The sequence below is a fragment of the Xyrauchen texanus genome, chromosome 22, assembly GCF_025860055.1.
Source record: "Xyrauchen texanus isolate HMW12.3.18 chromosome 22, RBS_HiC_50CHRs, whole genome shotgun sequence".
NCBI classification, from domain to species: Eukaryota; Metazoa; Chordata; class Actinopteri; order Cypriniformes; family Catostomidae; genus Xyrauchen; species Xyrauchen texanus.
Genome location: NC_068297.1, coordinates 29,701,056 through 29,715,183, shown reverse-complemented (window position 1 = coordinate 29,715,183; position 14,128 = coordinate 29,701,056). Strand labels below are relative to the sequence as shown.

Sequence of the window (14,128 nt, the reverse complement as noted above, 5' to 3'; positions counted from 1 at the left end):
ATTAATTTGCAAGAACAAACCTACAAATTAGAAAATAAGCAAATCTGTTGTTTTTCATTACCCATCTAGCACTCTTGCCACCTGTGCACTCACCTGTTTACAAATGAGATGTTTCATGAGTATCTCTTCTTCAGAGTTCAAGGTCTATTCATGTCAGACACAGATTCATTGTTTTGCTGCTGTATCCAAGCACGCAATTGGCCATAGCTATAACCAATCAAACAATCTGCCTTGGTAGGACTGTGTTTGCCAAGCATACCATTGATTACTGCTATAATCAATCAAGCGAGAGACCGACCCTAGGTTATTTTTTTAAACTTTCTATTTCTGCATTTATTTATTTATAAGAATATGACCATTTTTCATGGCACACTAGTGTGCTGCGGCACAGTGGTTTGGAAACACTGCATTAGTTAATGCACTATGAACTAACATAAATAGCAATGGGCAATTGTATTTTTATTAACTAACATTATTTAAGATGACTAAATGCTGTAAAAAAATATATTGTTCACAGTTTGTTCATGATAGTTAATGCATTAACTAATGTTAACAAATGAAAACTTTTTGTAAAGTATAACTGAAATATTTATCACAAAAGGTATTTTTATCCAGTAGGTATAAATATGAATTGATCCATTTAATTAACAATGTATAATTTAACTCAATATTTGTTATTAGGGTATTGAATAGCTTAGCTATGCCTCAAGTTAATTAGCTTAGCTACATGTTAATGTAAACTGTGATCATTTGTCACATCGATTGTTTGTAAGACCCAGTGTTATTATACACTCACCTAAAGGATTATTAGGAACACCTGTTCAATTTCTCATTAATGCAATTATCTAATCAACCAATCACATGGCAGCTGCTTCAATGCATTTAGGGGTGTGGTCCTGGTCAAGAAAATCTCCTGAACTCCAAACTGAATGCCAGAATGGGAAAGAAAGGTGATTTAAGCAATTTTGAGCGTGGCATGGTTGTTGGTGCCAGACGGGCCGGTTTGAGTATTTCACAATCTGCTCAGTTACTGGGATTTTCACGCACAACCATTTCTAGGGTTTACAAAGAATGGTGTGAAAAGGGAAAAACATCCAGTATGCGGCAGTCCTGTGGGCAAAAATGCCTTGTTGATGCTAGAGGTCAGAGGAGAATGGGCCGACTGATTCAAGCTGATAGAAGAGCAACTTTGCCTGAAATAACCACTCGTTACAACCGAGGTATGCAGCAAAGCATTTGTGAAGCCACAACACGAACAACCTTGAGGCGGATGGGCTACAACAGCAGAAGACCCCACCGGGTACCACTCATCTCCACTACAAATAGGAAAAAGAGGCTACAATTTGCAAGAGCTCACCAAAATTGGACAGTTGAAGACTGGAAAAATGTTGCCTGGTCTGATGAGTCTCGATTTCTGTTGAGATGAAGATGGTAGAGTCAGAATTTGGCGTAAACAGAATGAGAACATGGATCCATCATGCCTTGTTACCACTGTGCAGGCTGGTGGTGGTGGTGGTGTAATGGTGTGGGGGATGTTTTCTTGGCACACTTTAGGCCCATTAGTGCCAATTGGGCATCGTTTAAATGCCACGGCCTACCTGAGCATTGTTTCTGACCATGTCCATCCCTTTATGGCCACCATGTACCCATCCTCTGATGACTACTTCCAGCAGGATAATGCACCATGTCACAAAGCTCAGATCATTTCAAATTGGTTTCTTGAACATGACAATGAGTTCACTGTACTAAAATGGCCCCCACAGTCACCAGATCTCAACCCAATAGAGCATCTTTGGGATGTGGTGGAACGGGAGCTTCGTGCCCTGGATGTGCATCCCACAAATCTCCATCAACTGCAAGATGCTATCCTATCAATATGGGCCAACATTTCTAAAGAATGCTTTCAGCACCTTGTTGAATCAATGCCACGTAGAATTAAGGCAGTTCTGAAGGCGAAAGGGGGTCAAACACAGTATTAGTATGGTGTTCCTAATAATCCTTTAGGTGAGTGTAGTTAACAAAAACTAAAATGAAAACTAACAAAAAATATGTTTGTTAACTAAAAAATAATTTAAATTAAATACAATTATTGGAATACTTTTTCATAACTCCAAAACTAACTAAAATAAAATTATGCAAGATCTCAGATTCATTTAATTTTTGTTTTTGTTATACTAGGGTGAATATGGGTAAAGTGGGACACTTTTATAAATGTTACTTTTCTTGACACTTTGAATTATGATCTAAACGCCACATAACCTAACATTATATCTGTGAAGATAGATTAGGATGTCTTCTACCTTTGTCAAAAGCAAACATGAGGAAATATTCAATACTGAGAAGTAAAACCTTTGAAAACCCTCTTTTGACCAAAGGCCAGATTTTTTTTAAGCAGTACTGGTAAAGTGGGACAGAGGAAAAATTATTCAGATTTATTTTTTATATTTCTTAACTTCACATCAGAATATTAAGTTAACTTGTACTTTTTATAACATTAACAAGATATACTTCAAATTTCTGTCATTTTCTTTACATTGCTTTTCCCACCAGTGAAATGAAATGAGTTCTGCCACACATCCTAAAATAAACTCATCATGCCATCCCGACTTTCTCCTGCTGAACACAATCTAATCGAATATTTAAACTCTGTAGGTCGATAAAATACAAATCAACAGGGTCCAAAACTTTGAAGATCCAAAAAACACAAAGGCAGCATAAAAGATACCCATAAGTGGTTTAATCCATGTCTTCTGAAGTGATCAGATCTGTTTTGGGTGAGAACTGACCAAAATATAAATCCTTTTTCACTGTACATCTTGCAATTGCAGTCTACAGGAAAGATCATGATTTAAAGCTCGATTACACTTACTAGTCGAGTTCGCAGAGTGCTAGATGATGCTGGGAAATATAATCAAGCTTGAAATCATGATTGCCATGGAGACGGCTGATGTTGAGATTTACTCTAAAAAAAGGACTTGAATATTGATCTGTTTCTCACCCACACCTATCATATTGCTTCTGAAGACATGGATTAAACCACTGAAGTTTTATAAATTACTTTAATACTGGTTTATGTGCTTTTTGGAGCTTTAAATTATTGGTCCCTATTGACTTGCATTGCATGGACCTACAGATCTGAAATATTAAAAAAATCCTCCTTTTTGTTCGGCAGAAAAAAGTAAGTCATACACATATGGGATGACATGAGGGTGAGTACATGATGAAATTATTTTCATTTTTGGGTGAACTATCCTTTTAATTGTTTATTTCCCAAAGATTAGTTTAGTAATGATTTATAATCATTTAAGGCAATACATATGGATACAGTGGGGATCAAGCTTAAATATCCTTTGTCACTTTACCCATATTCACCCTATATTATAAAATTTGCAACATTTACAATCCACATTAAACATGAAAATACCATAGGATAGAGGTAACACAAGAACCCTGACAAATTAAATGATAGACTTTTAATTACACCAGTAAACGCTCAGATTTGGCAGCCATAAAAAATACTAAAACTAAAATAAAAACCAACTAAACTAAAACTAACAGACAAACTTAATGAAAATAATGAAAACCTAAATAAAGATAAATAAAGAAATAAAACCCAAATAAAAACTATAATAACACTGGTAAGACCGTGCCAGGACGTCCTGTATTTTGGCAGAAATAAAATACCCTGTCCCATATTGAAGTGGGCAAATGCTTCGAAAAAGAAAATTGTTAACCCAAAGATGAAAATGCTGTCATAATTTACCCAAAATTGGTCTTATTGTATCATACCTGAAATTGCAGCTTTACTAAAAATACTGCATAAAATCAGTGAGTACCAAATAAGAAAGTATTGCTACTTGTACTTGGTATCAATGTCTCCCTCACACTTACCTGCAGACAGTGAAGCAGAGGGCCCCGCTGGCCCCGGCCCCAAAGACAGCACACAGGACATTGATACTGTGAGCCGGAGAGCTGAGCGGCAACAGCGCAAGCATCAGAGAGGAGAGCATGGTGAAGAGAGGGTATCCTGGAGGATGGGCCACCTGTGGGGAGACACAGTTGTAAACTCTCTCCCAAAACATTCTGGAAACAAATCTAGTACCTCCTACACCCCGACCATCACCTTATAGTTCAGCTTTCAAAGGCAGCTCTTACTTTGGCTGGTTACAGTTTTACACTGTCATCCCCCCTCCCCAAAAGCCTGATCTTCTGTCTCCTTGCCTTCCCAGCAATTAGGCACTAAGTCCCCTCAGGAGCGATAAGGGCTGGAGCTATTAAAGGCCGTCTCACTTCTACTGACCTGATAACACACAGGCACAGCAGGCTGAGAAATGCTGTGCTCTAGAGTGAAGAGCAAGGAAAAGTCTCAAAGTAGGAGAGAGATGGAGAAGAGGTTGTTTGAGGGGTGGATTGGAAACTCAGTGGACAAGTGGGTGTGTAAAAGCCAGTTTGAGTTCAAGATCAAAGCAGCGAAGAGGGTCCCAGTCAGCTGAATCCTGTAAATAATTGTGTAATGCTAAAGTCCATGCCAACCAGGTTTGTATAAAGAAACGTGATAATACAGAAGTCAGTGGTGGGGAGAGACTAACATTTTTCAGTATGTATGTCAGTGTAAATCTATCTGTTCAAATGGTGCACACTTATTGAGATCCTCCTTGTTTTCTCATCCTCACAGATGAACCCAACATAGCTTCAATATTGTTAGCAACTTTCTGTTAGCTTGTAGTATAGTTAATTACATTTTCAAAAGAGCAGCTTGACTGTAGTAGTGTTTATCTACTTTAGATTAGGAGTAGTTTGTAGCTTTGGAAGCAACAGTTTCAAAGTATCTTCCTCAACATAGAAGTCTATTTGGTCACTTCATGCATTTTTATTGATCAGATTGCTATCCGCTAATTGGTCAAATCAATGTGTCTGCACCAAACGGATATGAATCCGATCTTTATTTCCTGCGTTATATGCAAATAACACGGAGTTCACTTACTTGATTATGCTTATGCCGGGCAGAAAATGCAAAAGATGTTATTTAATATTTGATTCCAACTGACTTTGAACAGTGCGCATGTGTTTATGTTTGTACGTGCTTGTAAAGCAGTCAATGGAAAGGAGGCGGCGAGAACTGGCTTGATGATACAAATGATATTTTAATTGGTAAACTTAGGTTTCAGCAGCCGGTAGGTGACTCCTCCGCCCCTGGCAGCGGCCCTGACCGCTCCAGGCAGTCGGTTAGGAGCCCCTTCTCCCCTCGCGGTCGACAGCCGTCGTCCGCTTCCAGGTGGCTGGGCTCCTTGTCCCCCGGCAAATGGCCGCGGCTGCTCCGTTGGGGTGGACGGTAGTGGCGAGAACTCTACTATGGCGTATCCCTCCACCTTCCTAGGTTTCGGCACCAGTGTAAAGCAGTCAATGGAAAGGAGGCGGCGAGAACCGGCTTGACGATACAAATAATATTTTAATTGGTAAACTTAAAACAAAGGACACAAACACACACATGACGGACATGTCAGTAAACTATCTCTCTCTCCCGCACAATCCTCCGCAGTCGACCTTTATCCCTCTCGGAGGCTTGATTAGCCTGATAAGGGACCGGGTGTGTATGATCACGACCCGGCCACGCCCTCTGCCCTGCCACAGTGCTCTATATATTTCCCCATGCACGTCAGCTGAGCTAATTGCCAGTGTTTAGTTTCAGTTTCTTCAGTGATCTGTATCAAATAAATTAAGAAAAAAAAGTCCTGTCTTTAATACAATGTGCATCCGTGTCTCAATTTGTTGTTATTTATTGCACGATGTGAGCCCTATGCAAATACCCGGTAGCAGCTGTTATATTTCGCACTTGTCCTATGCTGACGTAGCGTTGTTTGGGCGGAGTAAAATTCACATATGGATCTTGAACAGCTAGATGCATTTACAATTGAACAGTTTCGACTGGAATGCATCTCAAACCACTTCCTGAAGTGGTTTGAGCGATTGGATTGCAATCTGTCTCTAATGCATTTCGGAGGGCATTTACACCTGGTCTTTTCGTGATCGGATAGCTATCCGAACTGTGAAAACGTATGAAGTGGCCAAGTGTAAATACCTCCTATAAAAGAGAATAGAGGGGTAGCATAAATATCCTACTTCAATATGAGAAAAGAACAGGCAACTTAAAGGCAAGCTAGAAAGGTCAAGGCAAAGAAAAACAGAGAGAGAGAGAGTCTAGGGAGGGGCGACAGAGAGGACAAAAGAAAGAGTGAGACACAGTATGGCAAACAGATGGTGGGGTTGGGAAGGGCATATTTGGAAGTGCCAGCAAGGTGCAAATAAAGGGGGCTTGTGTTAGTGTGTGTGCATTTGTGACAGCGCAAGTGTATTGCTACGAAGGTGTGTATGGCAGAGATGCCTCCAATAGCAACAAATGAGATTGACAGTGTGGAAAGGAATGGAGAGGTGTCGCTGACTCAGGATGTGCGTGTGGCATGGCGGAAAATGCCTGAACACACAGCTGAAAGGCAGTAGGTGGCAGTCCTGCGACTAGGAGTTTAAAGGAGAATAGATACACAGCTCCGGGGAGCAAGAAGGGAGGGCCGGTGGCCTGCGGCCCAGAGAGAGCCCTCCGACCCTGGGGAGAGCAGCCAGACAGGCAGGCCACACGGACAGAGGGAGGGATTACTGGCATAGCAACACCGCCTCAGCCTCCCTAAAAGGATCGCAGCTGCGTAATAAACTTTATTAAATAATAAACTTATTATAACTGTTAACCCAATTTAGTTCATTCTTTGCGGCTTACACAAGTGCACACACGCATGCACAAAATGGAAAGAGGTTGAGTATAATAAGCCTTATACCGTACATAAGGCAAAGCTTACAAAGCCATTGCCTAACCATTCAGTCTAATTGGATTTGAAGAACAGGGTTGCAAATTATAGCATTCTCTAGTCCTAACTTAGTCACACAAAAAAAGAAGTGCATCGGAAAAAAAAACCTGTGGCCTGAAAAGTAAATTAATCATCTTTCTTCTCCCCCCCATACTTAATTAAACTTCCTTAATGCTTATAAGAGTTAATGAGTGGATTGATTAAACAATGCAGCTAATGCTTACCCCAAGCTCACAAGCAGCAGTGATCAGCTCTCCTGTGGAAGAAAAACAGAGAGGGAAATTAATGTAAACCCAATAATTATTATTAAGAGACAAGTCCGCTCCTGAAAGTTTTCCCAAATCAAATACTTGCACTGGGTTTTGCATTAATTTGCCCGGATCAAAACCGGCAAAATCTTCCCAGTGTGACATTTCCTAAGCGACACGCTCATTCTCTTCCAGTGCACATGACTCCCCTGATCCCTGAGCAGACAGACGCACACACACATGGGCAAATCTATTCAGTCTTTCCATATTCCGTGACTCTTGGTGCACGCATAGCGCCCTATCCGGCACTATACAGTGTAAACAGGCATAAACAGCATGGTCCCTAAACGCAGAGCCACACGCATACAAAAAGCTTTCACTGAAAATCTACGAGTGCCTGTGATGTACGTCAATGTTTCCTCCCCCTATTTCAAAATGCTTACACATATCTCAAGGCCTGTAAACCATGACAAGAGCACATTATAACCAGTACCACGTTACGTTAAAATGCATCCCTCAAACAGGGTTCCCACACTTTTTACCCAATGAATTTCCATGACTTTTCCATGACCTTTACAGTTGTTTATGATTACTGGATAAGGATGTTTCAAATGTTTAGAGGTCCAACAGGAAGTAAAAAGTACCATTATTTTTTATTTAATAGATATTAACAATTATACTTGTTAGTGTGTAAATTTCTCCAATAAAATCCTCAACTAACAGACTGATGTTACAAGTTTGGGAGCAAATTCTACCCTACATGAGCATTCACAAATCATGATCACAAAAAAAAAATGAAATATTAAAAGTGATAGTTCAGAGGAAAAATTTGAATTCTCTCATTTACTAATGCCATCCCAGATGTGTGACTTTCTTTTTTTGCAGAACACAAATTATATTTTTTAGAAGAATATTTCAGCTTTTTTGGTCCATAAAATGCAAGTGAATGGGTGCCAAAATGTTGACACTCCAAAAAGCACATAAAGGCAGCATAAAAGTAATCCATATGATTATAGTGTTTTAATCCATATTTTCATTAGTGATATGATAGGTGTGGGTGAGAAACAGATCAATATTCAAGTCATTTTTTGCTAGAAATTTTTCTCCCTACCCAGTAGCATGAAGAATTTGAATCACCAAAAACACAAGAAGAAGAATGTGAAAGTTAAAGTGGATATTGATGAGCAGGGAGCAGAATTTATTGTAAAAAAGGACTTCAATATTGATCTGTTTCTCACCCACACCTATAATATCGCTTCTGAAGACATTGATTAAACCACTGGATTTTTGGATCTTCACATTTTTGCCATCAATTCACTTGCATTTTATGGACCAAAAGAGCTGAGAAATTCTTCTAAAAACCTTCATTTGTGTTCTACAGAAGAAAGAAAGTTAAACACATCTGGGATGGCATGAGGGTGAGTTAATGATGAGAGAATTTTACTTTTTGGGTGAACTATCCCTTTAAGACAAGTGGTTTTCAATTGGTTTTGCTTGATGTCCCAAATTTTACATTGGTAAAAAAAAGTTTACATCAAAAAGTGTCCCAACATAGTACAAAATTGTTTATTGTACAAAAGTACACAAAACTGTCCTTAAAAATGAAATTTTTATTGATTTATCAATGTCAATTTATAAATATTACAATGAAAACGTTTTGCCTGGGTTGTATTATGCCTCGTTCAGCCACAGAAATAAAAAAAATTACATTTACAGAGAATATTTTATAGCAAAAATATAAGTTAAGAAAACATAAAAAAAAAATATTATATTTTCCATAAATTGACTATCCAAGTGTGTGATGACAAAATATTCCAAGTGTCATTGACAGAATATTGATTAATTCAAGTATACAAAAAAAATCGAACAACAAACTAAAGTCTGTATTTAAACTGCAGTTAAGAGATCAATGGATAAAATGTCATTTGCCTAGTAATCCCAAATGTTTCTGCCCTGTTGTAAAAATCCAAGCAATGCTGCCTGATGCAATACTTGCCTAAACACTGTATAATCCTATAATCTGTGCTCTCTGATGCAATACAAAATGTTCAGTGCATCACAAAATGTTTTAATCGTTAGCTGGCACTTCCAGCATATCACTAGCGGTCGTCTGTTTTCGTTGTCATGTTGGAAGTCCTTTATCTGTAGGTGCAGACCCCTTACACTTCATTGCTTGACTTTTCTTTGCTTTACTTTCCTATTTAGAAGAGAATATATATACACACACACACACACACACACACACACACACACACACACACGGTGAGGCCACGTCGACCACATTTCAAAGCATGTGGATCCCCCTGTAATCAAAATGTTTCATGTTATAAATCAGTTTCATTCATAGCAGTGCTGTGTCTAGAGCTGAATGCAGGTTCCAGTCCAGCAGAGGGAAGGTTAAACAGAGAAAGGGGTGCAAAAACAGTTGAGCGCAGGACAGCAGTGGAAGGAGACAAGAATTTCTGTGATAGCACACCATTTGGGCTCCCCCTCCCCTCCAAATAATCCTCATCATATCAGCAGTAGCATTCCTAGACAACAGCAGTCTCGCAGGGTGCCCGCTCAGCCTCTCCAGGGCGCAGCACACCTAAAGGGATTATGACTGCGAGACGGAGACCTGGAGAATTTCAGCCGAGCATTCAGCTAGCACTATCATGCCAGCATCCTGCAATGTCCCTAAATGCCATGCTTAAGGGCCTATAAGCGCCCCCTTGATATTGACATCAGTGACAATCCTAAAAAAACATTGTAATTACAAAATAGGTCATTTAAAAAGAGGTGCAAATATAAACCAAACGTGAAAATCAAACATCAAAGCACCAACCCGTATATGTAAAGTGGCACCAAAATGTATTTTGATAATTAAAAATTTAAGAATATCAAACCAAGTGGCATCTGCACTTTGACTCTTTTCTAAGCCATTTGTGCAGAATAATGTTTAACCAAATGGTCCCAGAGTCATTTTTTTGTGTTTGAAGTCAGTTCCCCTCAAGTTCAAACATGTGTTCTAGCAGAGTAGCCACAGGTGTAGTTCATCACATTATTTAGGCTATAGGCATTTTCCACTAATGTTTGACATCCAGAAAGTGCCCAAATACTTTGTCTTCATATTGAACAGTATACATATTTAACATCTTTTAGTGAATAAAAAATGTGTGTGTGCTTTCTTTGCTCAAAATATTTATTTCTTAGTTTGATATGTTGTAATTTAATACAATATAATTCAATTTTTAGGTGTTGAGTGTTCAAATACTTTTTGGGGCCACTGCTGATGATGCATTCAGACTCAATGAGATTTCAAAGTGTCTCTTGCCGTTCATATTTCTTCCTGCAATATGGCGAATGTATGTGAAATTACAGCCAGTGATAGGCTGCATGTGATATACACACAGACACATGTGACTGTAGCCATACCTGAGTCTCCACCGGGCACAGTGCGCGGAGCACAAGCTACATACACCGCAAGAACACAAGCGACTGTAGCTCCCGTCAGCGTCCATGTCAACTTGTCCGTCTCCGACGACATTTTAAACAACGTCCACTAAAGTCTGAAGTTGTTTTTTCTTATTTGCACGTTCATGCACGTCTCGTGTGTTATTCAGCGTGGCTCGAGACACATGCATTGCGCGCGTCGTTAAAATATGTCGATAAATGCATGTTGTTTCTCGGATGCACGTAAATAAACGAGATATACTATAAACGAATGGATACAATAACAGAAGTATCGTTCAAGTCACCCCGGTATCCTTGCAGCAGCATTTGTTAACGTAGATCGCATTGCAAATGTTGCGCTTATAACTGCAGCGTTCGTGTTGCTGACCGTTAGAAAGATCACGTTATTAGTTTTCGCAGAAGTGCTATCAAAAACTGAGCTAATATTTCATTGACTGTATTTACATCTGGATTGTTCCTATGAAACTTTTTCCGGCTGGACTTGAAGCTGGTGCTGAATTTGACTTCCTTGTTGGGCGGAGTTTGTAAGAGCGCTAGCAAAAAGATTACCATAGTAACCATAGTTTCCGTAACTACGTAAACCATAATAAATTGTTATATCGTCGCTATGCGTGTATGAGTGTGTAAACAGTGGATGCCCTTTTCAGAAACATTATCTTTTTATTTGTGCTGTTGAGGTGTTTTAGTCCAAAATCCCTGTTTCTTTAATAAGGATGTTGCTAACAAACAAGTTGCTAGATAAGAACTACAACGGATTTCCGTTTTGTCTGACACGTTCACTCACATGCTTGTGGTAATTGTAGTCCATATCTAGCAACTTGTTAGCAAACATTTTTTAAACCCTACAGCTTCAAAATTCACGTTTTAGGTATGACTGTGTGTAATTTAAGTTTTAGTATAAAACATCGAATATTTTGAATCATTCTACCAAACGGGTGCCATTTCCACTTTGCAATTTTAAAATGTTTCATTAAGAACAAACTTTATTTAAAAAAAAACTTACAACTTGAAAGATGTCAATCCTCCAAAAAAACGTTTTTCCCCCCTCAGGCACAAAATCCTTATTAATATTATACTTTTTATTCAGGCAAAGGAGCTTTTCTTGTACCACCCCTTTACGGACAATATGTAATCCATTGGCATAATGAAACAAGAAATAGATCTTTAAAATCGAATGTTTTCCTAATAGTAAAATTAGGTAAAACCATCAATAAAAAGTCTGTAATTTAATTAAAAAAATTATTCTTAGATTTTTAATCTTGAAATGTGAATTTGACATTTCAATGGCCTCATTGTTTGTACTGAAAAAACAAATTCACTTAAAAAATACAAATAAAGTTACATTTATCTGATTAGTCCACACATTGTTCAACATCATTCAACATACACGTATGTAACATTTAATTTCCTTTCCATAAAATTTTAACAAAATGACCCTGTGACGGGGTGGTAACTGATGTGGCGGGGTGGTATGGACAAAGTGTTTCTCTATATGATCTGCTTTTTTTAACCTTTATAAAACTGGGGGAGGGGAAACATTAAAATTGGAGATGTAATGGAAAACTTTGGTCATGCTCTGAATACCTGAAAAGAGCATCATAACAGTGAATGGGAGAGTCACATCCCTCTAAACTACTTAAAAAAGCTGCTCAAAGAATACCCAAAGAGGATGGATGAACATTTAATGGTAAAAGATACAAAGACATTATTAGAGAACATTGCTATTACATTCAGAAATGGGGATGCAAGCTTTAGAACCAAAGATATTTTGAACATTTTACAATAAAATTATTAACAAAACTTTTTGAACATTTTCTGTCTTGTAATAATGAAGGAACATTTTCTAGACTATGATCATATACATCACAATTAGGGCTGTCGATTTAACGCGTTAATTCAGTGTGATTCTTGCGTTCAAAACACTCGAAGGAGCGCAAATGCGATCTAAGGATCTCAAGATGTGTTTAAAGATTGAGTATTAAACTATATTTAACTTAACACAGTGACCTAAACATTTTATGTTTATGACGCAACACACCCAAGACGTCTGACGTAGGTGTAAATTGATAATAAATCTTACTTGTGAAATGAATTGATGTGAACTGTATGCCAATGATTGACTTATGATCAATAATATGATAGTAAACAATACATTGTGTTCTAAAGCCGCTTTTTGTATTGTCTTATCAATGATGAACACTTCTGCCACAAGAATGTAAAGCATTTTAATTATCTGAATATTTTATACACACATATATATATATATATAATTTTTTAAGATTTAAAGATAACTGTATAATTATATATTGATATAAATATGTATAATCTTTATATATTGAATTATTGTTATATGAGGGGCTTTCTCAGCAAATATTTGTATATGCGATTAATCACGATTAATCAATCGGGACACCATGTAATTAATTTGATTAGAAATTTTAATTGATTGACAGCCCTAATCACAATACTTTTTGGATTCAACTGTATAAAGGAAGTTGTACAGCAAATACAAAAGATAAATGATGAGTGACTGAAGAAGATAGTGAGTGAGTGGAGAGTGAGTGAGTGATGAGTGACTGAAAGAGATAATGAGTGATGAGTGAGTGAGTGAGTGATGAGTGAGTGAAAGAGATAGTGGGTGAGTGAGTGAGTGAGTGGAGAGTGAGTGAGTAATGAAAGAGTGAGTGATGAGTGACTGAAAGAGATAGTGAGTGATGAGTGAGTGAGTGAGTGAGTGAGTGAGTGAGTGAAAGAGATAGTGAGTGAGTGAATGAATGAGTGAGTGAGTGATAAGTGACTGAAAGAGATAGTGAGTGAGTGAGTGGAGAGTGAGTGAGTGAGTAATGAGAGAGTGAGTGATGAGTGAGTGAGTGAGCGAGTGAGTGATGAGTGAGTGAAAGAGATAGTGAGTGAGTGAGTGAGTGAGTGGAGAGTGAGTGAGTAATGAAAGAGTGAGTGATGAGTGACTGAAAGAGATAGTGAGTGATGAGTGAGTGAGTGAGTGAGTGAGTGAGTGAGTGAAAGAGATAGTGAGTGAGTGAATGAATGAGTGAGTGAGTGATAAGTGACTGAAAGAGATAGTGAGTGAGTGAGTGGAGAGTGAGTGAGTGAGTAATGAGAGAGTGAGTGATGAGTGTGTGAGTGAGCGAGCGAGTGATGAGTGAGTGAAAGAGATAGTGAGTGAGTGAATGAGTGAGTGAGTGAGTGATAAGTAACTGAAAGAGATAGTGAGTGAGTGAGTGGAGAGTGAGTTAAAGAGATAGTGAGTGAGTGGAGAGTGAGTGAGTGAGTGAGTGAGTGAGTGCAGAGTGAGTGAGTGAGTGAGTGAGTGAGTGAGTGAGTGAGTGGAGAGTGAGTGAGTGAGTGAGTGACTGAAAGAGATAGTGAGTGAGTGAGTGAGTGAGTGACTGAAAGAGATAGTGAGTGAGTGAATGAGTGATAAGTGACTGAAAGAGATAGTGAGTGAGTGAGTGATGAGTGACTGAAAGAGATAGTGAGTGAGTGAATGAGTGATAAGTGACTGAAAGAGATAGTGAGTGAGTGAGTGAGTGACTGAAAGAGATAGTGAGT

The 14,128-nt window shown here is 38.4% G+C and overlaps 1 protein-coding gene across 2 annotated transcripts in view; it reads right to left on the bottom strand.

Moving 5' to 3' along the window:
* Positions 1–11,024, bottom strand: part of LOC127662187 (transmembrane protein 260-like) — a 58,423-nt gene extending 47,399 nt beyond the window's left edge. The window contains exons 1-3 of one of the 2 annotated variants that reach the window (XM_052153276.1): positions 10,520–11,024; positions 7,082–7,113; positions 3,892–4,043 (exon numbers count right to left, since the gene is read on the bottom strand). In XM_052153276.1, coding sequence (XP_052009236.1) covers positions 3,892–4,043; positions 7,082–7,113; positions 10,520–10,631 — 296 coding nt within the window. In that variant the 5' untranslated portion in view covers positions 10,632–11,024. Of the gene's footprint in view, positions 1–3,891; positions 4,044–7,081; positions 7,278–10,519 lie in introns of those variants that run through there. The other variant, XM_052153275.1, reaches the window with a different exon arrangement.
* Positions 11,025–14,128: the final 3,104 nt, after the last annotated feature.